The 22,759-nt window shown below is 46.9% G+C and overlaps 1 protein-coding gene across 1 annotated transcript in view; it reads left to right on the top strand.

The window, feature by feature from the left end:
• Nucleotides 1–11,726, top strand: part of IGDCC3 (immunoglobulin superfamily DCC subclass member 3) — a 103,858-nt gene extending 92,132 nt beyond the window's left edge. Inside the window, exons 8-14 of the mRNA XM_065076757.1 lie at nt 1,449–1,696; nt 2,076–2,240; nt 7,431–7,619; nt 8,064–8,168; nt 9,087–9,225; nt 9,728–9,935; nt 10,664–11,726. Coding sequence (XP_064932829.1) covers nt 1,449–1,696; nt 2,076–2,240; nt 7,431–7,619; nt 8,064–8,168; nt 9,087–9,225; nt 9,728–9,935; nt 10,664–10,828 — 1,219 coding nt within the window. The 3' untranslated portion in view covers nt 10,829–11,726. The remainder of the gene's footprint in view (nt 1–1,448; nt 1,697–2,075; nt 2,241–7,430; nt 7,620–8,063; nt 8,169–9,086; nt 9,226–9,727; nt 9,936–10,663) is intronic.
• The last annotated feature ends 11,033 nt before the right edge of the window (nt 11,727–22,759 follow it).

Below are 22,759 nucleotides of genomic sequence, written 5' to 3'. Positions count from 1 at the left end.
CACAGGCTGGAAGAACTGTTCTGCCTGCCCTGGGAGGGCAAACTTTGAGGCACCAGCATCAAAAAAGTGCTCAAGAAGTTTTGCAGACAAAACCTGTGACTTGCTCCTAAGCTTTGGCTTTTGGCTCATGCTCATCATGTTTCTGAAAATGCAGAAGCAGGAGCTGAGGCTGTAACCCTGCCGGGTAAATCAGCTAATCCCGATGTTACCCTAAGACTACTCTAATGTGCTATAATGCAATTAGAGCCTCACCAGAGGGCTTTCTGGCTGTGCTTGATTGGACTTGGCTCAGCAACCATGTGCAGTGCCTGGATGGGTCTCAACTGGTGTGTACTGGAACAAAGCCAGTTAAAGCTGGTTTGGGTGGATGGATGCACTTGCCACAGAGCTCTCTCTGTCACGTGGCTGGGATCTTCATGAATTCAGGGTTTCAGATCCTCTGTTCCCCATTCCCTGTATCCCCGTCTGGCTGTACTTGACCCACAGTCTCTGCAACTCGAGACAATCTGCCCAGTCATGGGGTCCAGGGAAAGATGCATCCACCTCCTGGGCTTTTCCTTCTGCAAAATCACCAACCCACAGCTTCCTGGAAGCTTTCTGTGGAAACAGAAGCATGGGGGATGCCGTCAGAGCCAGCATGGGGACCATGTCATAGAAAAATAGAAGAGTTTGGGTTGGAAGGGACTTTCACAGCTCATCCAGTCCAGGCCCTGCCATGAGCAGGGACATCTTCATCAGGTGGTAAGAGGCGACAGGGGCACCTTGTATCCTTCATCAAAAACAGCACCTGCAAAAAAAAGGTGGTTGTGATTGCAGAAGATTCCTTTCTAAAAGGGAACAGAAGGCTCAATATGCAGGCCTGACCCCCTTCTGAGGGAAGTGCTGCCTTGCCTGGGGTCAGGATTAAAGGCATAAAAAACATACTGCTCTGCTTAAAGCCATTTAGGGACATGGTTTAGTGCTAGAGTTAGGTTTTAGTTGGACTCTATGATCCTGAGGGTTTCTTCCAACCAAAATGATTCTATTCTTATGTTCTATGGGGCATCTACCACGTCTCTGGGCAACCTGGGCCAGGCTCTCACCACACTCAGTGGAAAACATTTCTTCCTCATGTCCAGCCTGAATCTCCCTCCTTTAGTTTAAAACCATCACCCCTTGTCCTGTCACAACAGGCCCTGCTAAAAAGTCTTTCCTCATCTTTATTATCAGCCCCTTTTAAGTATGGAAAGGCCACAGTAAGGTCTCCCCAGAGTTTCTCATCTCCAGCTGAACACCCCAACTCTCTCAGCCTGTCTTCCCAGCAGAGCTGTTCTAACCTCGGATCATTTCTGTGGCTCCTCTGGCCCTTCTCGTATATCTCTGTGTCTTTCCTGTACGTGGCTGGAGGGGAGGGATGTCTGCTGGTGAGCACTTGGTGAAATGCTTGTTCCTCTCGTGTCCCCATGCAGCACGCTGTCCATCTACGGGATCAACCAGGCGGATGAAGCCATCTACCAGTGCATCGCCGAGAACAGCGCCGGCTCCACGCAAGCCAGCGCTCGCCTCACGGTCCTGTGGGCCGATGGGCTGCCCGGCCCTCCGCAGAGCGTGAAGGCTGAGACGGTCTCTGCAACCACCATCCAGGTGTCTTGGAAAGAACCTCTGCAGAACACCAAGGAGATCATCGGCTACGTGCTGCACATTCGGAAAGCCGCAGGTACAGTCCTCTACCTGCTGCCCGGAGCATCCCCACCCTTCCCATAATTTAGCAACATGGCCCTGGAGGTAAACCAGATCTGCATGACAGTAGGCAGTGCTGCCACCCATGTTCTCCAACATCTGCATGTCTCTGAAGGACAAAGATGAGGCAGTAATGCTACTGTAAATACCAAAAGGGTGGGGAGGGTGAAGCTGCGTAGTCAGATCTTGCTGCCCATTTCGGTCTCTGCAAAGTGCACAGAAACGTAAGGAGAAAATTATGTAGGCAGATTTGTATCCACAGGAGGGACCAAAATTACCAATTGCAACATCAGTTTAGTCTCTTCACCTCTTGCAAAGCCTAACGCCACTCTGTTCTCTCTCTCTTTGCACTTCAGATCCTGTAGAGATGGAGTATCAGGAGGCTGTTAGCAAGAGCACCTTCCAGCAGCTAGTGACTGATTTAGAGCCCTCCACCAGCTATAGCTTTTACATAAAGGCTTACACCTCCCGGGGTGCCAGCAAAGCCTCAGAAGTCACTGTGGTGAGCACGCTGGGAGAAGGTAAGGAACGCTTTGCACTTGGGCCATCATCAGATGCTGAAACCCGCTGTGTGTAGCAGCAGCACCAGTCACCCTGATACCCACCCCAGAGAGCTTTGGCACGTAGCCTGTAGTGTTGATGCTCCTTGTTCCCGCTCCTCCTCATGCTCTGGGATGTTGTAAAACTCTTGTATCGTTAGATGGGGGTGGACTGATTGCTTTAAGTGCAGAATCACCTCAAACGTAGCTGATGTTGTGTTGGGGTGGGGTATGAGTCTGGCTGGTCTCATGCATCACAGCTGCTCTGGGCTTTTCCTAAACCACTCACTAAATGCAGATTCCCCGCTCAGACAGCTCTGGTACTCGCAGCTCTGACTTGATAGGTACAATATTTTTCTGAATTTGAATTTTTTTCTGTTTTACCGTGGGGAAATCACACTGGAGCTGCGTTGTCCTGACCTACAGGTCCCTGCCTCGGGGCAGCCTTCTGGCTCAGTGGGAAGTCAGGGTGATCTCCACCGCTTTTTTCCCTGACTTGGCCTCACGGATGTGGCCAGCAGTTAGCTTCTCCAGTAAGAAAGGGGGTGCTCTAATGCAGGACCCTTGAACACAGGCACCAGGCAGAAACCACAGCCCCAGTGTGATCTCTCAGCTGGCATTTTAGGAACATTTTCCTAGAGACTCACACCTCTCCAGCACCTCTGAATACTGGCTTGTCTCACATACTGATACTAATTTCTTAGGAGCATTGCATTGTTCTCATGAACACTCAGAAATTATGAATTTGCAGCAGAGAGGACCTTTGGTGTGAGGATGTTATTTGGGATCAAATGAAGGAGTGTGTTGGCTCTAGGTGGGGGATCCATTTCTCATTCCTTTTTCAGCTTTTGCAGATGTTTACTACAGCATTTAAGCCACAACGGCAATAAATCCTCGCCCTGCTAGGTCGTTACCCTGTGAGTTTATTTTCCTTGGTACTGTGCAGGGAACCGGTCACCCTTGGAGTTTGTTTTTCCTTCCAATTTAGAGACAGAAGGATGGACTAAGGCCCAACTTGAAACTCCTTGACCTAATGCTCTGAGTTCAGCTACTGGAGCCAGAAGCCAGCCATGCTTCACAGAGCTTGGTGTTTCTGCAGAAGTCTGGGTCAGGCTACAGAGGACTTTTTATCATTATTACCTTCAATCATGACAGAAATAGTTAGGCATCTGGTAATGGGATCATAAATTTCCCAGCTCTCTGAAGTTTCAAGGCATCATTGTCCTGCTCTGCTATCCTTTAAAAAGGGTTTGTCCTGTGTAACGAAGCTGCAGCAATTAGCTCCCTGTTCAGGATGGACAAGCTGGCCTGGTTGAGATCCCTCAACCCCAGCTTGTGTTTATCTTGTAGGAAGATAAAAAGATATTTAAAAGCCACAGTTCTGGCTTGATTTGTTTGTTTTGCTTCACTCGGGTGCCTGTTGCCTTCTGCTCCCAGGGGAGAGAGCAGGTCAGAGAGGATCCAGTGGCTTTTGTCACCAAATCAAGGTTTCACTGCGGATTTGCTTCATCTCACAGCCAAGCCATTTCACCCTGTGCCTTCTCAGAGGAGCGACAGAAATGATCCAAGGCTGGAGCAGCAATGCTGGGAGGACAGGCTGAGAGAGTTGGGGTGTTCAGCCCCTGGAGAGGCTCTGGGGAGACCTTATTATGACTTTTCCATACTTAAAAGGGGCCGATAAGAAAGATGGGGACATACTTTTTAGCAGGGCCTGTTATGATAGGACAAGGGTCGATGGTTTTAAACTAAAGGAGGGGAGATTCAGGCTGGACATGAGGGTGGTGAGAGCCTGGCCCAGGGTGCCCAGAGAGGTGGTGGATGAACCATCCCTGGAGACATCCCAGGCCAGGCTGGACGGGGCTCTGAGCAACCTGAGCTGGTGAAGATGTCCCTGCTCATGGCAGGGGTGGCACTGGGGGAGCTGGGAAGGCCCTACTACCCAAACTCTTCTATGGTTCTATGATTTCCAACGTGCACAAGAGTGCTGAGGTTCCCCTGGGCTTGGGCAGCCCCTGGAGCTCTTGCTAAGAGCCTTGGAAAGGGATGGGATTTTCCCAACATGCCGTGTCTTGGCATTGTCATCCCAGCTCAGCATGACGTGCATGAGAAGTGCACAGAAATGTGTGTGAAGCCCCGTGGTGGCTGGACCCTCCGTGTCACCACGTTGCCATGTCCTGCCTTGCATGGAAAGGACATGGTGGGTGAATCTGCCAGCTGGAGACTGGTCTAAGTTATGCTGGTATTGTCTGGAGCCATAGTAGGGTGAAGGTCCTGAGGAGCAAGGCTCCTTTCCGAGTGGGGAGCTCAGCTTCTTAGGGCCAGGAATCTGCTGAGAATGCAGATGATGGTCCTTGTGGGTCCCTTCCAACTCAGGATATTCTCTGATTCTCTAATTTTGGGGCTGTCCTGTGCAGGGACAGAAGTTGGACTCAATGATCCTTCTGGGTCGCTTCCAACTCAGGACATTCTATGATTTTATGAATGCATGTGGCTGAATCCTCCAACACTTTGTGGAAGTGCAGTGCTCCTTCCTTTGTGCTGGGGACAATTTTGGATGGAAAGGTGAAGGGAAGATGCGGTAGAGAAACCTCCCAAGTGAACCTCATCCTCCATAAACCTCTCTTGCTAGAAAGGTCCTCCTGTCGCCTCCCTACTCGTCTCCTTTATGCCGTTTCACAAATGCCATGGTATTTTAAATCTCAAACTCTCCCTGCTTCATTAAGCAGCACACACTCCTTGTTCTTGTCTTTTAATGCTTTTTAGGATTTTCTCCAGGACTTTTTGACATTTCTCTAGGATGAAGACTGTTCCTTTAGTCATCTTCGGCTAAAGACGCCTTCAAGAAGAAAGTTGAAATGACCTGGGGAAAATTCCAAACAGCACAGAAGAGGAAAACAAGTATCCCAGTCCTTAGCATGAGGGAGATGCCTTACTTATAGTAGATCTGTATTATGCCTTATATATACTTCTGTGAAGCGCATATACACTGCTGTGTGTACATGTTTTTAAACACACACACAGATATACTCCATTTGTATACACTTATTTGTGTAATAACATTATAAACAGCACATGCATTCTGCGAGTGCATACATATAATCAATATTATGCATATATATATATATATATACTCAAAGTTTGAATAAATACTATATATTCCATGCTTTGAAGGAGAGAGATTCTTGTGGTTTTTGTTAAATGTAAGGCTATGCAGCCCTAAAATAAAGCCAACTTCACAAATCAGGATGGCCCACATCAGTGTTTCTTTGTCCATGGGATAATGTGATTTCCCTTTCCGTGGCATTTTCACCCCTGATGCCTGAAGCCAGAGTCCAACTTCTCAGAGTGTTGATCCAGACAATCTCTAGTTTTGCCCCAGAGAGAACTGGGAAAATTAGAAATTAAAAAAAAAGTATTTAGTTGGATTGCAAAAATTACGCATCCTTGGGAAGAATGATATATTCTGGTATAAAGAGAAATTGCTCTGTGTTTTGCACGCAGAAGTTGCTTTGTGTGGCCTTCCCATTGATGAAATGCACATCAGAATAAATCCTAGCAAGATGAAAGTACTTCAAGCCTTTTTTTTTTTTCCCATTGGCAGCACTCGGGCAGGATGGGATCTCGTTGTCCTGCCCCGGGACAGCTGAGTCTTTCCTCCTGAATCCCCATGGAGATTCTCACCAGTCAGCAGGGCTTTGCTCCTCTTACTGTGTATGTTTGGTGGGCTTTGCCTGAAGCCCACCTGGAACCTGCAGGAGAGCATCACTTTGGGAAGGGACAGGGTTGCCCAGACCGTCCTGCTCACCAGGAGATATGTTTTTCCTTTCCCTAAATCTCCTTGGGGGAAAGCTGGAGCTCTCCATGCCTGGGAAAAGGGAAACAGTTGTGCTATGGGGTTTTGCCTTTGCTGTTAAGTGGAGGAAATGCCCTTTTTAGCTTGTCAGTCTTAGATTGATGTGGCCACATTTCACTATCGCTCAGTAAATGGTTGTGCTGAACTCTGCCAAAGGACACCATCAAGGCCGGGTTTGCACGGCTCATCCTTTAGAGACCCTTTGGGGAAAAAAAAAGACAAAAAGCAGCGTCGGTCCAAGGCAAGCCCAGGAATCTTTATATTTGGGAACTTCTGAGCTTGTAATCACGTGGGATTGGAAAAATAGCTCTGCCGTAAAGCCTGGAGGCTGCTGAAGAAGCAGGGCTGTTGTTCTGCTCAGTGCTTTTGCTGCAGGGTTTAGCCGAGCTCGTAGAGCAGCACCCAAAGACCCTTCTCTCTCCCGGTGCCGGGCAGTTTTGTGGAATGAGGTGAAAAAAATAACCAGTGAAATGTCCTGCTGTGACACATCACTGTCCTGGTGCTGTCAGAAGAGGAGAAGGAAGGAGATTTGGGGGGAAATGTGGTCCTGTGTGCCCCAGCGCTGTGCAGGGACAGGGCGTGTGTAGAATTAACTTCTGGAAACCCCAGATATCTGCATCAGAAGAAAACTGGCTTTGGTTTGCAAGTCTTTGCCTCTCAGCCCAGGCTGATGGGGCAAGATGGGGCCAGGCAGCTTTCTGGGGATTAAATGGCTGTGACACCCCCACCCTGAGAATGAGGGCAGAGTTTGGGGGCTTTGACTGGAGCAATAAGTGTCCTGGTGGACGAAGATGCCCAAATTCTCTTCTAAATCCCCAGCACAGAGTCACAAACCTCCCTCCTAATGGGAAGAACAAGCTCCTGCACACCCTGCAAGCCAGCGCAGGTACCTAGCAGGCTTTTAAGAGAGATGTCTCCAGCTCCATCCCTTCTGGTTCCTTCCTCCCTAGGGGATTAATCACTCTGAAAGGTCCTCGCTACCCTCAGGGCGAGGGCAGAAAAGTGGAATTTGGGAATGCATTGCCAAAGTCACTGCATTCTTGCCCTGACCTGAGGGGGCTGAGCATCAGATTGCAACTGGAATGTGAAAGTAGCCTCTTACCTTGCTGAACTGAACAGAGGAAACCCTTAGAAACTCATTACAGCTCCCAGAAGAAGTTCAAAGCTGTTTAAACCAGGATCTGGTCTGATCTGATTTTTTTTCTCAATCTCTTCTAGCATGTTCTTTGGTGTGGTGACAACAGGGAACGGCTCCTGGGGAGTTTTTTATCACACAGTCAAAAAGCATGTGCAACCCACTGTCTTTCTCTCTGTTGCAGTCCCAGCCATACCATCCCTCTTTATTAAAGTCATTAACAGCACCACCGTCCAGGCTACATGGGAACCCTCCATCAAGCTGGGCCAGCACGAAGGCTTCAAGCTGTATTACCGCAAGGTCCACCTCTCCCAGTACACGGGTCCGGTGCTGCTGCCGAGCAACGTCACGGCATATAACATTACCCACCTGGGTGAGTACAGTGACAGCTTGACGGCCTCGAATTGTGCCAGGGGAGGTTTAGATCAGATATTGGGAAAAACTTATTCATAGAAATGGCTGTTGGGCATTGGAACAGGCTGCCCAGGGCAATGGTGGAGTCACCATCCCTGGAGGGGTTGAACAGATGTGGAGATGAGGTTCTTAGAGACACAGTTTAATGATACAGTAAGTTAATGGTTGGACTTGATGATCTTGAGGGTCTCTTTCAACCAAAATGATTCTATGATTCTATGCATGGCTACTAAACAGAAGGTGCTGCAGCTCTGCCCTGAGTTTTTGGAGCGCTTTCCCAGTTCCTGTTTGCAGCATCTTGTGTGCATTTGGCAAGATGTGCGTTTTCTGAATAAGCATAACTCGGGGAGAAAACACTAATGATTAAACCTGAAATACCTTTCTTGTGTCTCCATCAAAACAGATGCGTCAGTGGTGTATGAAGTCAAGCTCCTCGCCTATAACCAGCATGGGGATGGAAATTCAACTGTCCGCTTTGTGTCCTTGAGGGAAACTGTGGAGAGGACAGGTGAGATGGGACATTGGTGGTTTGTGAAAAGCATTTTACAGGAGTGTGGTGAGACCAGACACATTCCCCAGACATCTGGGGCTCTACACTGCATCTCATCTTCAGCCACTCATTTATTTTCAGCATCACAAAGGATGAAGCAAAACTCTGCAGGGGTGGGACCACCTGGTGCTGGTCTGGGTGGTTTCCTTGCCACGTGGCTTGCACCATCCCCATGTATAAGCTAAGAGCTGCTGTCCTCAAGCAAGACGTGATGCACCGAGCATCTCTGCTCTCCTGGAGCTCTCTTGGATATTTTGACCTTCCCTGGTGCTGGGAAGAGAGGACACGTGGCTTTGGAAAGAGGGGCTGCAAGGCATGAGCACTGTGTTACACGGCAGAAAAGGGGAAATCTCTAGAGGGAATCTCTAACTGATCACACCTTTCATATTCATCTATGTGTAAGAAAACATCTTGCTGATCTTGGAAGCCTTTTAAGCCTTCCAGTGGGAATATCTTCCAGAGACAGTTATTACCGCTCTGTCTATGTTGGAGTAAATATTAATCTTGTTGGCATCTGCATACTCAGTGCTTTCTATCAGGTACCAGCCTGCTCTGGTAGCTGCCTCTCACCTCAGGCACAGGGGTTTGTAAAAATTAACATCAGACTTGTTTTTATTCATTAATAGCATCTAATAGCAGCAGCCTGGGTAATGGGGCTGGCTCTCTATGGACCTTCCAGTCCTGTGCTTGCTGGGACCGCCTTGCTGGGGTACCAGGAGCAGGGAGCTGCTTTGGTGTCCCACCCAGGCCCCCATGCTGCTATCCTCTTGCCCTGCTTATGGCCCAGGGTCCCGCTTTTCCCCTGGGCCCCCCAAAAGCTGGAGGACCAAGAGGCAAAGAGCACCACTGACCCCCTCTCCTCTTTTTTTCTGGCAGTGCTGAATCCCCCTTGTGACTGCATGAAGGACGAGCAGAACAATAAGACCTCCACGACTGGCATCATCATTGGGATCCACATCGGTGTCACATGCATTATATTCTGTGTCCTCTTCCTCATGTTTGGGTACAGAGGAAGGTAGGGCTTGCTTGCTAAGGATGGTGGTCCCTAGTGCCATGTGGGTGTCCCCGCAGGGGTCTTGCACCCCCAGTGTGATCATAGAATCAAGGAATGGTTTGGGATGAAAGGCACCTTAAAGATCATCTAGTAGCAACCCCCCTGCCATATAGCAGGGACATCATCAAACAGATCAGGTTGCTCAGAGCCCCGTCCAGCCTGGCCTTGAGCGCTTCCAGGGATAGGGCACCCACAGCTTCTCTGGGCAGCCTGTGCCAGGGCCTCACCACCTCGTGGGGGAGAATTTCTTCCTTATATCTAAACACCTTTGTGATAATGGACTGTTTCCCACACAGATCTCAGGGGACACATCCTGCGGCATGGAATTGCACAGGTGGTGTCTATATGTCTTTATAAGAGGGATTTAAGGAGCGAAGGAACATAGCACAGGGATAACACAGACTCAGGATTGGGGGAGACACTGGCTTTACTCACCTTCAGGCCCTGCCTCTTTATTTTTCAGGCTGCTGATGTGCAAAAACGTGCAGGAACAGCTCTCAACCCCACAGATCCCCAGGAGCCAGCGGAGTGCCACAGGCCTCGTCCTGAACGGAGCCGCTCGCAGGGACAGGGATGAGCGGGACTTGAATGGAAAGCAGTTGGATATGAACGAGCTGGAGAGGTTATTCCCAACATCCACATCCCAGGAGCAGCAGGATAAGGGAATGACGGTAAGTCCAGCAGCACACAAAGGGATCACGCCCAGGGAATGCAGGTGCAGTGGCGTGTCTGAGAGCATCGGTGATCCACCATTGTCACTGTGTTATCATAGAATCATGGAGTAGGTTGGGTTGGGTTGGGTTGGGAGGAACCTTCTCAGCTTCCCCAGTGCCACCCCTGCCATGAGCAGGGACATCTTCACCAGCTCAGGTTGCTCAGAGCCCCGTCCAGCCTGGCCTGGGGTGTCTCCAGGGATGGGACATCCACCACCTCTCTGGCCAACCTGGGACAGGCTCTCACCAGCCGCATTGTAAAAAATTTCTTCCTCATGTCCAGCCTGAATCTCCTCTCCTTTAGTTTAAAACTGTCACCCCTTGTCCTATCACAACAGGACCTGATAAAAAGTTTGTCCTCATATTTCTTATCAGCCTCTTTTAAGTACAGAAGTACTTAAGTCCGCACTAAGGTCTCCCTGGAGCTTCTCATCTCCAGCTGAACACCGCAACTCTCTCAGCCTGTCCTCCCAGCAGAGCTGTTCCAGCCTCGGATCATTCCTGTGGCTCCTCTGGCCCCTCTCCAGCAGGTCCATGTGTGTCCTGTTCTGAGGAACCAGAGCTGGACCAGCACTGCAGGGGTCTCACAGAGCAGAGGGACAGAGTCACCTCCTGACCTGCTGCCCACGCTCCTGATGCAGCCCAAGATGCGACTGACCTTCTGCATTGTCCCTTTGTCTTGCCAGGTGTCTCACAGCCCCCCAGCCGCCCACGACGACACCCAGATATCCACCCTCCCTCTGGATGAGTTCAGCATCATCGAGGAGCAGCCAGACCCCCTCCCAAAACCCCCCCACGGCGGCAGCCCCCCAGCTCCAGCTCCCGACCATGGTCCCGCCAATGAAGGATAAAACTGCCAAGACTCGAACCCTCTTGTAGGAATTACCAGAAACCAAACCCGCGGCTGGTGATGTCTTTACAACGAGTCGTCAATCTCAGGTCAATTGAAGATTTCTACGGTCTGATTGTTATTTTTTTGTTTTGCTTTATTTTTATATATATATATATATATAAAATATATATATGTGTATACAGCCTTTTGGAAACTCTTGTGAAGTTTATCTTTCTGACCTCTCTGGGGCCTCTCGGTGTTTTTTCCGATGATGGCTTTATCGAGACTGGTCATGATGCATTTTTCCTGCAGCTGCTACGTAAAAGACTCCTTGGCAGAGTTTTTGGCAAACTCTCCCATCTCTGACAGACTGGGAATACTCTGGAGCCTCCTCTTGGCATCCCAGACTTTTTCCTGATCAGCAGCTTTAGGACTACTTTTTTGGATCTATTTTTTATTTCCAGAAGACTGGATTCAGAGAAATCCTTCTAACTTGACTCCAAAAATTGAGGCCTGGGAAGGCCATCTCTCCATGGATTTGATGATTTTGTACACTTTCGCTGTTTCTCAGGATAATTTTTTTGCTGATGGACTCAAAATAATATGAAAAAAAAAAAGTAAAAAAAAAAAGAGTGTGTGTGTCAAAGGATGCCTGCCTGAGGGCTACTGAAAGACTTGGACAGACAACCCAAGTGAACTCAGAACCTACCTCAACCGGAATGAATGTCTTCTGGGAAGCAGAAATACCTGCGTCTTCCTTCGTCTTCAACAAAAGAAAACAAGTAGCATAGCACTTGGTCAGTACAAGCTTGGTCCTACCTCAGCAGTCACACTCGGTACCTGCTGCCTCGGTGGTTTTCTTGTCATTGTTCCCATGTAAAGCACTTCCAAACCTTGAAAGCAATGTTCTACCTCAAGAGTGTGTGTGTTTGTGTGTGTGTGTCCTCTCCTCTCCCCAATTCCTGCCTCTCCCACTCAGCCCCACACCAAGAAAGATGCTTCACTGGTGTTATGAGCTTTACTTTTAGGCATGGAGCAGGGCTCCGGTGGGATCTTTGTGTGGTGGAGATTTGTATCGTAGTTTTTTGTTTTACTTTAAAGACTGTTGAGGCCACCGCAGCCACACAGCTTGGTGACCTGTGGCTCGCTGGCACTGTTGCTCTTGCAGGGCCAAATTTGGCTGCCATGGTCCATCCTGAGTGTATTGAGGGTCCATCTCCCCAAGGCTGATTCCCCATGGGATGATTCATGGCATGCATGGGCACAAGCAGCATCATGCACCCCTGGGAGGTGGGAACCTGATCATCACCATCTTGTCCATTCCAAGCTCACCCGGCCATCAGGAGCACCTACAAGGAAACCCTGATATGGCACTTCCCAAACCCCTGGAGATGCTGCTGAGCTGCTTCCAGCTCCTCCAGCATGTTTCCAGTAAGCAAGGGCTCATTCCAGGATGGGCTGAGCTGAGAAGGGCTCATTTCCCTGGGAGGAATGAGGCAAGGAGGGTTCCCAGGTGGCTATGGCCTACACCAGAGGATGGCCTTCCCCATGCCCAGGGTGGTCAGAGGAGCTCCCGACACCAAAGAGAGGGTTCATGCATGATCCTCACCCTCCAGGGACCACCACCAATGTGCCACCGTGGTTTTTGGGTTGTCCTTGTGAGTCAGTGTGTGACCAGCATCGTCCATGGGGACATGGACATTGGCCAGCTGGTGCTGGAGGGCAGCAGCCCTTTCCCCGTCATGTGGGTTGGTTAAAACTGGGTGAATGTGAAGGTTTGAACTCTTTGTGTAGGTGGTGGTAAGTCAAACGTCACCGTGTTCAGAAGGAAAAGTGAACGGAAATGAGTTTCACAAAAAAAAAAAAAAAAAGGTGTTTTTTTTAATGGTACCAGTGGAAGAGTCCCTTGTGTCAGAAATATCCTCATCACCTTCCTGTTTGGCAACAGGATGCTACTGATAATGGTGTAAATAATACAATATACGGGACGATAAGGCAAACGTCTCTCCCCCTGTGGGGTGTCCTGGTGTGGGGCTGGGCTGGCGAGTGGGACTTGGTCCTTCCCAACCTCATCACTCAGCTTGGCCCAGATGTAACAGCATCGACCTTTAGAGCAAGGAGCTCTTGAAGCTTGGCATTCGTTAAATGCGGTCCCATTAAAACTCCTGCTCCTGCAAACATTTTACAGGACAGAAAAGATGTGAAGGGTTACATTTATGCATTAAATCCCCAAATAGCCTCTTCCCACCCCACCAAAGAGACTAAATGGGCTGTCAGACCCATATCAAAGAAATCCCAGTCTCCTCTTGCCATCCCACTCCAGCCCAGCTTTTTATTTTATTTTGTGTGTGTGTGTGTAATGCCGACGTTCACATTGAATAAGTACTGTTGCCAAAGTGAACACAGAATTTAGACTAGCTTTCAGCTCAGACTCCTGGAGCTGTGAACATGCTATTAATTTAATATCATATTATTGTGATATTGTAATAGTAACAAGTATTTGTCACTTCTTCCTTTTATTAAAGGGAAATGCTGTGCCATTTGACTAGTTGAGTATGATAGTATCTCCAGAATAGAGCTTTTTCTTTTTTTGTTGTTTTTTTTTTTTTTCTTTATTATTATGCAGAAATGTGATGGCTTAAACCAATGCAGATTATGTTTTGGTTTGAGATGATTAAAATGGATGTAAATCTTTAAAGACTATTTTTTAGATGTTTAGCTTTTCCTCTTTTCTGGGGTTTCTTTTCCGCTCTTGTCAATCTGTACTCTTGGTACCTGCCGCAGACAGTTGCGGCAGGTCAGTCCCTGAAGGGATGAGGCTGAAATCTGGAGACCCAGCAGGGGAACGTGGTCTTCCCTGAATTATCCAAGCCTCCCAAATCCACAAAACTGGGCAAAAAAACCCCTCTCAAAACGACACATTCTGGCTTTGTACCTGTGGAGTATCATCTCTAGCTGCCACTTAGCTGGAAAAGCGACATTAACAGCCTCTCTTGCCTGAGCCGGGCTGGGGCAAAGCTGTGCCCACCAAAAATTTGGGAAAAACATCACCTGGTATATGTCTGGCCTTTAATCTGTAAAAGAAGAAGGAAAAAAGAACAAAAAAAACCCCAAACAACCCAGATTGTATTTGGTTTCAGTGTGGAGCACAGCTTCAAATCTGTTCTTGGTTCATCCAAAGTGCTGCCCCATGTTTGAGGGAAACCGCCTTGTTTTTATTCTGTGCTTGAGGCGTAGTTGTACTTGGGTAGACATGTTGTACTTAAGTAGACATGTTGTACTTGGGTAAACACATTTTACTTGAGTAGACATGTACTTAAGTAGACATGTTGTACTTGGGTAAACACATTTTACTTGAGTAGACATGCACTTAAGTAGACATGTTGTACTTGGGTAGACACATTGTACTTGGGTAGGTGTGTTGTACTCAGGTAGACATGTGCTTGAGTAGACATGTTGTACTTGGGTAGAAATGTTGTGCTTGGGCAGACGTGTTGTACTTGGGAGCTGTTGTACTTGGATAAACACGTTGTACTTGGGTAGACACAGTGTACTTGAGTCAACACGTTGTACTTGGATAAACACATTGTACTTGGATAAATACGTTGTACTTAAGTAGACATGTTGTACTTGGGTAGACGTAGGACTGGAGTGTGCTGCCAGTGGTTTGGATGCGGTTCCACAGGTGTCAAAAATGCTCATGCATGGTCTTCCATGAGCACATACCCTTTTCACGGAATCAGAGGCTTCTTCAAAGGGATCTTCAGGCTTTGTCCAGGCTGTTGGTTGAGCAGGAGCATCGTTGCTCTGGGAGTATGTCCCTGTGCCGCTGGCATTCCCTTCACCTCAATAATTCATTTACAAACTGCAAGCATTTAAGCCACAGCTTACCACATTTCTTTTAAGTTTGTTTTCTTTTCCCTCTTTTCTTGATGGGAGGAGTCAGAGAGTTTTATCCAGAGATAAAAGTGCTGGATAATGGGCAGGTGTTTGATCCAGCACAAGCCACTGGCAACCGCCCACATTTGGGGTAGAAATCTCATCCTCTAGTATTTTTTTTCCAAGGAAATAACTCCACAGATTCAACTCACTGCCTTTTCTGGGCAGATCCAAAAAACCCCACCCAAACAACAGCAACCCTCTTACTTTTCTGGTGATGGTGAGATGAAATTACAGCGAGGAATAAACTATCCAAAAACTGATATTTTTTTTGTTTTTTGGTAACCCATAGTGGGCACAACCTCTTCTTGGAGCTCTCAAGTTTACCAGAGATAGCTGCTACCTCAGGGACAGTATCCACATTGTCTTTAGTTGAACAGGGAATAGTTTTATGCTGTGACAGGGTATTTTCCTGCTGTTGGATTCAGGTATTTGTTTGTCTGCCATATCTTTCTTCTTCCTTGTTTTGTAAAGACGCTGAAATATTTTTAAGTGCTGGACCAGTCTGGGAATTTTAAAGCTTCCACCCAAGATTATACCAAGGGACTGTACATTTTTAAGTTGGCGATAATAAAGGAAAGAAGCTACAAAGTGTTGTCACTTCTGGATGGTGAAGGGATGATTTATTTTTTTTGCTGCCTGTGGGGTTATTTCTCCAAGAAAACCATCCCATGGCATTTTGGGAGAATCAGTGCTGTGTCTGAGCCCTCTCTGAGCTGACTGACAGCACTTAAGTCTGGGAAGATCGGTTAAAAAAAAGAGGAAATTAAAAGCTTATGAAAATAAACAGTGGCGGCACGGGGGGGGAGCTACTTACTGACTTCATCTGTGCAAACAGTATTTGGAAATCTATCCCTCCCCGTGAAGGCAGAGTAAAGATCCTATCAAGCAACTTGATGCCTGCTCATTTATTTTCTTCACCTGTCAAATTAGAACGAAAAAAGAAAAGGGAAAGATGCTTGGGCTGGAGCTGTGGGCAGGGAGATGGTTTTGTGTGAAGTACCAGCATCCCCAGCACCAAAACACTGGAAATCGGTGAAATGGCTCCAGTTTTATTCCAAGACCGGAGTCTGAGCTTCGGCATCTTGTACGAAGAAGGGACGGGGCCGGTGCAAAGCCCAGCGAGTCGGGGAAAAGCCGAATTTCACGGGGCTTTGGATCAGGGTCTTACTTACAAAGCAAAGAGGGATTTTCCTTTGATCGTATTTCCATCATTTAAACTTGCAATGTCTTTGTGTTTATAATAATAGTAAAGACGATGCTAAACCTTTGTCCCAGTCCTCTTTGGGAATCAACCGTTAAGAGTAATATTAAAAACCCAAATTACAAAGCACTTTTCTACTGTTTATTTTCTACCTTTCTTACTTTGAACTGTCTTGATATTTGAAATCCCACTGATCCTACGATTGTTAGCTCTGTATAAAAAAAAAAAAAAAGTTAATAATAAAATAAAATGCAGGTTTTTTTGTAGTTTGCTCTGTTTAGATTTTAGCCTGTGGCTACTTGTACAAGAATAATAAAGCTAGAATAAATGAGCTTGAGTGGCTCAGCCTGAGTGGTGGTTTCTTCGTGGTCGGTGGTAGTGTGGGGACCACACGGTGGCTCTAGGCACTGTCACTTTATGGGTGGGGTGGTGAATTTGGCTTCTACCAAAGAGCAGCTTCCAAAATGGAGTTTTTAAGGGCTGAGGACTTACATGGTTTTGTGCTGGTTTGCTCATAAAGCTCAGGTCGAGCTGTCAGCTGGAGCGCTGGGGACGGCTGGTGGCTCTTTGGCAGCTGGGGACAGGGCTGGGACGAGGAGCTCCTGGGGTGACACCTCATGCTTGGAGGTGCAAATTAATTCCCAATTAATCTTGGCTCTTGCGCAGCTGGTGCTGCCATCTGCTTTTTCCCATTGCCTCAGGTGCCAACTGGACATCCTTTACCTGGTGACTCTTTGCGGGACTGTGACCCACAACTGTCCCCTGTGCTGCCTGGGGACAGGAGGGTGTCGATGCTGGGTCCGTTTTCTTTAATCCACTATGGTAGGGGGATAACGGTGATTTTTTGGGGGTCAGCTGAACCTATGGGGACACAGCCACAGCCCTGCAGCGACCGAGGCAACCTGGCCAGCTCACACCAGTCTGAATTACGATATCTCCCTTATTTTTGGGCTGTTTCAGCTGCGTTTTCAGGCGTTACCTGCGCAGAGACAGGGAAGGGAGCTGGAGCTGCTGCCTCTCCGTGGAACTCAGGCTGCAGGACCTGGCTGTCCAGCTCACTCCAAGCATCAATTCACTGCCAAAATTAAAATATTGCAATGCCTTTGGCTTTCTCCAGATCATTTTAGGTTTTTTTTTCTTGCTTCATTTTCACCATCTGCAGCCAGAAAGTCCCTCCCAACGCAAGGGCGGCTTTGGGAAAACAGTTATCAATGAGTTGACCGGAGGAACAGCCCCTGTCCTCTCCTCCTGATGCCAAAGGAGGGTCAAAGCAAAAGGCTGTGGGGAATAAATGAGTGAGACCGAGTCCAGAGAGAGGTTTCCAAAGAGGTTTCAATAAGCAGTGAGTGAGAAGATGCTTCAAACAACTCCCCGAAGCTCCTGAAACTGAAACTGCTAAATTGCAGCACGGATTGTCTAAACATATACTTCGTAATAAATACAGGCATAAAAACTGATTTTGTTTCCCAGTGGCAATGCAAGAGGTTAAATAAAATCAGAGCTCACTTACTCGTGTAAGTGAAGTAGAATATGGTGCTTCAAATAGAGGCTGCAGAGTCAAGGTATTGTATAAAGCTCATGGTTTTCATTAAAAAAGGTCTTTCCTTCCCTTCATAGCAATAAAAAAAAGGCTTGACAATATTAATCTAAAGCCTCAGAAACTAAGGAAATAAAAGAATCCAAATGATGTGTTTAAATCACTTCAGTTTTTTTTTTTTTTGCTGTTGGAAATATTAGTAGTCTCAAAAAAAACACCAAGCCCTTACCTGAATGTTCAAAACTCCTCTTTAATAAAAGAATTCTGCTTTTGACCATGCACATTCGAATTTCTTCTGGAAACATGTCAGCTCTCAGCTCCAGAAATACTAACAATAAAATGCGTTGGGTATTTTCAGCCAGGTTCTTGCCTCAGGTATCGCTGGAGAAGATGTTGCCATTAATGTCCTAGTTACAACCCTGCCAACGCAGGGAGAATTTATAATATCCCATAAAACCTTAACTATCTGAAAGGTCATTTTAGCGCTAATACCACTCGGGCATTACTGTTTCATTTGCTGACATTTTTACGAAGCCACGCTTAATTCCGGCACGGCTGCTGTAAAACCTTTATAGCAATGGGCTCTGCCTTGAAAAATAATCTTTAAAAATCAAGAGCTGGAACGTCTTCATCAGTGGATGGGGGCGGCCCCGACAGGCTGAGCCTCCTCTCGGTGCAGTGTCCCCCAAAATCAAGGGTTGGGCCAGGTGGGTTAATCCTCAAATCTGGGTCACACCACAGAACCCACCAACACTCGCTGCCTTGGCTAAATTAAAAAAGATCTCCTAATTTCATACAAAACTCGCTTCCTATCAAACCCTCATCTTGCCCAGAAAGCCATTTCCTTAGCGCTAAAATAGCTAAATTAGTCTTGCTCGGCATCGTGAAGGAGCTTGTCTTGTTTACTGAGCGATAAATATAAAGGTAGAGTAACTAAATTCATCAGTCCCTAAACACAGCCGCTGGGAAGGGCCATTTCCACCATCCAATCTGCGATCGCATGAATATTTCAGCGTCCTCGTTCCCTTGGGTGCTCGCCTTATCTCTGGAGCCTGGATATTATTTTCTGCTTTTCAGCTTTTTGGATGTATTGGAGGAAATGTCATTATTTGGACCTGGGTGGATTACAGTTGACTTTCCTAAGCCAATTTATATTGGCAAGCTGCTGGTTTTTAAAAACCCCTATAAATCACTCCTATGAATTTTAATAATCTAACGTGGTTTCAAACATGCTCCCTTAATACGTGACACACTATTACCACTGGCAATAGCTCCTTGGGTCGCGAACTCCGTTTTACCATCACCTTCAGGGAGCACCACGGGGAGATGAGCGATGGCTCAGCCTGAATTATGGAAAAACCCGCTCCTGCCCCCAAAAAAACCCTCATTGCGGGGATATAAAGGTGTGTAAAAAAAACTGCACTTCTGCTCACACAGATGTTATCTGCCTACCTGAAAGTGTTAAAAGGCAGAATTAAATCTTAATATCTTACTATAATGAAACCCTCTCCCAGCCCCACATCACCCTAGGAGCCCCAAATGCTCCTTGAAACAACACCCCCTGTCCCTCTATGGGGTGTCGGGTACCAGTCATGACTCGGTCACCACCAGTAATAATACGTTTGAGGCCGTTTAATTAATTTCTTTATCAGAAACTTTGTTTGGATAATCAGGAATTTCCTCCCTCCCTGCCAAGACCCTTTTCCCAAGGCAGAGGTGAGATCCAGCGCTTGGGGTGAGACCTTCAAAGATGCTGGTGCAGAAATCTCTGGGTTTGGGACTATTTTCTAGTATTTCCCTTAATAAAGATATAAGACACAAGTCTGGAGTGAGATCTCAATATGGGATTTATGGCTCTACATGGTCCAGAAACTCCAGACCTCCTAATCACCTGTTGACTTATTTTGATGAGCTCTGTCCTCATCTTGTGCAAATTATATTAATTTTCTTCCCATCCCCATTGCAACAACTCCCCGGGGTGTTAGTGCAGTTGTGAGCGATCTCCTGGTAAGAAGAAAAAGGGCTGAGAGGGATAGGGAGGAAAATACAGGGCAGAAAGGAGACTTTGGGAGACCCATCTTCACAGAGCATCTCCTGCGGTTCTCTGGAGGGGCTGATGATGGGGTTTGATGCCCCTGTTGTGGTGGCAACAGTGACGTCCCCACTGCAGGGGTGACTTTGTCTATTCAGCACCAAAACGTAAGAATATAATACACACACCAGCAAGAGAGAGAATAGTTAAGGGATGGACTAATTGCAGAAAGGAGGAAAAAAATATTAGTCAGACTTTGCTTTTTGGCTTCTGAAGGTGGTGAGGGGTCCCCAAAACGGGATGCAGCAGTTTGCGGGCAAAGGGGCACGGGGACCTTTCCTGACCTTGCTGCTCCTTGCTCGGCTGCAGCCGGCATCACCAAGCCCCAAGGAAATCGCTGGTTTAATGTTCTTGGGGAAAAAAAACACATGCAGTTTGTGCAGAGAGCATACAAGCTTTTCAAAGGCTTTCACTGTGATGATTTGCCCTGAAATGTTGTCACGTTCATCATTAATCTATTTTTTCCCTTTTCTGTAGCTTAACCTGCGACAAGCCGACATTGTAAGTGCTTGATTTTCCAAGAATAAATTACAGTTTCATAAACGGTATTTTGCTTCGCTGCTCAATTTGCAAGTGAAATGATGCCAATTGCTTTGTTCACAGGATTTTATCCAGCACGAACAATACCATCCTCGAGGTTTTTTTTTTTTTTATTTAACCCCTCGGATTATTTCTGTATTCTATAGCACAGGAATACATTGAAAAGTACATGACAGCCCATATGTTTTTGCATTATCAACTAACCACGAGCAGATACAAGGGCACTTGTGTCTATAAAACCCCAGGCACGTCGATCTAGAAACAAGATAAGTCACACACAGAGTGATCCGCTTCCCAACGAGAAAATCATCCTTCAGATGAGAAATATTTGCCGCTGCCACAACCAACCAACCAACCACCACCACCAACAAAGAAACAAACCCAAAACAAAACAAACCAAACAAAAACCCAGACCAAACCAGGCATAAACCAGGGTGAGGGAAAAAGGCCAAAAAAAAAAACAACTTTCCATTTATTCACATTTTTAAAATGCAAAGGGTTCTTCCCCATTGGGGACAGACAGGCCACCAAGGACGCCTTGGCCATAGGGCCACTCAGGCTGGGATGTATGACCATTAAACCTTGCAAATCCTTTCATCAAAGGAAGGAAAAAAGGGAAAAAAAAGTCCCTGCATGTCAGATGTTGAATATTACAAGATTATATATTACATATATAGTTATTGCATTATATACGTTATTATTATTCTATTATATACTATCTATATTATTTATTAATATTAATATTACAGCCTCTAGCTTCTCCCGGGACATTTTTAACCTGCACTTTTGAGGAAGACTTTGAAAGAAATTACCTCTTTGGGGAGTATTTTGGATGTTATTCACTGAATCGTCTATCGTGAATGCAAACCTCGTATTCGAGGTGCTGGTGCTCACCAGGACATCAAGGTGTTTTCATGAAGAGCCTGGAACTTCATCTCCATCCTTCAACTGGAGCCACCATGGGTGACGTGGGCAGGCAGAGGCGATATTTACATTTCCTACAGGGAAACTGAGGCACAGAGAAAATATTTGTCTTCCCTTATGGCTTTAGGTATGAAAAAACATCCACATTCCTCCCCTGCTTCTCCCCCTGTTTTGCTTGACCCCCTAGATGAGGCCCCAGGAAAGGTTTTTGCCTTTCCCACTGAAAATGGATGTTTTGAGATAATCCCAGACTTTGGGGGATTTGGGTATTTCTTCCAGTGCTGAACAAGCACAAATTTCTGACTCAACAGCCCATCACGAAGCAAAAGTGTCACCTTTTGGCCAAACCCAAGAGGAGATGCCAAAATCCCGAAGAAAAGAAACATTTGCAGCCAAACAAGGCACAAATGGAAAGATTTTTCCTTAAAAATATAAATATTTTTTTCCTTAAAAAGCAGGTTTTTGCAATCCCAGCACAAATCCATCCTGCCTGACTCTGTGCATCTCAGCGAGCAGAGGCTGATTTTATCAGACATCAGAGAATCCACACTGATGCCTCCGAGCCCTGGGGGTGCCCAGCGACCCTGCTGGGGACATCACTAGTGTTTTTACTGATGTGCAATGAGGAAAACAAGATTAAAATTCAAATTAAAAATAGTTCCAGGGGCTGCCTGCTGCAGGAACCAGGAGGACGGGTCCCACCTGATGAAATCTCACCACACACAGGGCTGCTATGGGCTATACTGGCTAGGCCGCTAATGGCTTTAAGCAGCTGCTAATTGATCCATGCAATCACTGTAATTAGGGCTCTGGATATGGTGGTAAAACACTGGCAGTGTGTTAACTGGAGTCCAAATCCAAACTGAGTTAATTGATCAGGTGGGCGATGCTCGAAGCACCTGCACAGCCCCGTCCTCTGGAGCTCAGGATTTTCCATCCCACTCAGAAAAATGTTTTGGTTTTCTGCACAAACGTGCTGATTTCAGGAACATTTGATGAGAGGGAAGGTGGCTGCTTTGCTTTTTATTTTTATCTATTTCTTTGCATTTTGCCTTCATACCCAGAATGAGCCATTGTGCGGCTCCCAGCTTTGCCCACGCTGTTTTGTGCCCAAGCAAAACGGTGCCCAACAGAAACTGCTGGGTATCTTTGCAATTAATTAGACTTAATCATGACCTCCAGCGGTATCTATGCTCACAGCCAAGTGTTGCAGGGTGTTGTGTGAGTCACCTCGAAGAGCTGCATCATGTGTGCAACAGGGACACGCTCCAATCCTTCTTCCCCATACAACTCATTTAATTATCCTAATTAAACATGCATTAGTAGGTACTTCTTGTGCCCCCAGCACCTGCCCATGGCCACATGCTCCCAGCAAGAGCCAGAAGATGGAGAGAAGGAGCAGGGGAAGGAGAGGGGACTTTGTTTCAGGGACAGCTCTCGAAGTGACAAGGTGTAGGAAGATGACACTTTTCCACAATAACCTCCTCACCTTCGTTAATACTGCTGTCACAGTACGGATGTGCTGTGTTAATTAAAACGAATGGTACATGACAGAGCTGAGAAGTGCAATAATTCCATTATTTCTCCGTGTTTGAACCTCCCCAGCCTTTATGCTCAAGGTACGGTGAGAGGGGGTGCAGGGGACTGGGATGCTCACACCTGTTCTACAGGGACCAGGGGGGCTCTGACAGCTGAAGGTCCCCCACCTGGTGCC

The sequence above is a fragment of the Columba livia genome, chromosome 11 (genome assembly GCF_036013475.1).
Source record: "Columba livia isolate bColLiv1 breed racing homer chromosome 11, bColLiv1.pat.W.v2, whole genome shotgun sequence".
Lineage (NCBI taxonomy): Eukaryota > Metazoa > Chordata > Aves > Columbiformes > Columbidae > Columba > Columba livia.
The sequence above is the reverse complement of the archived record's forward strand: the minus strand, read 5'-3'. Positions and strand labels throughout refer to the sequence as shown.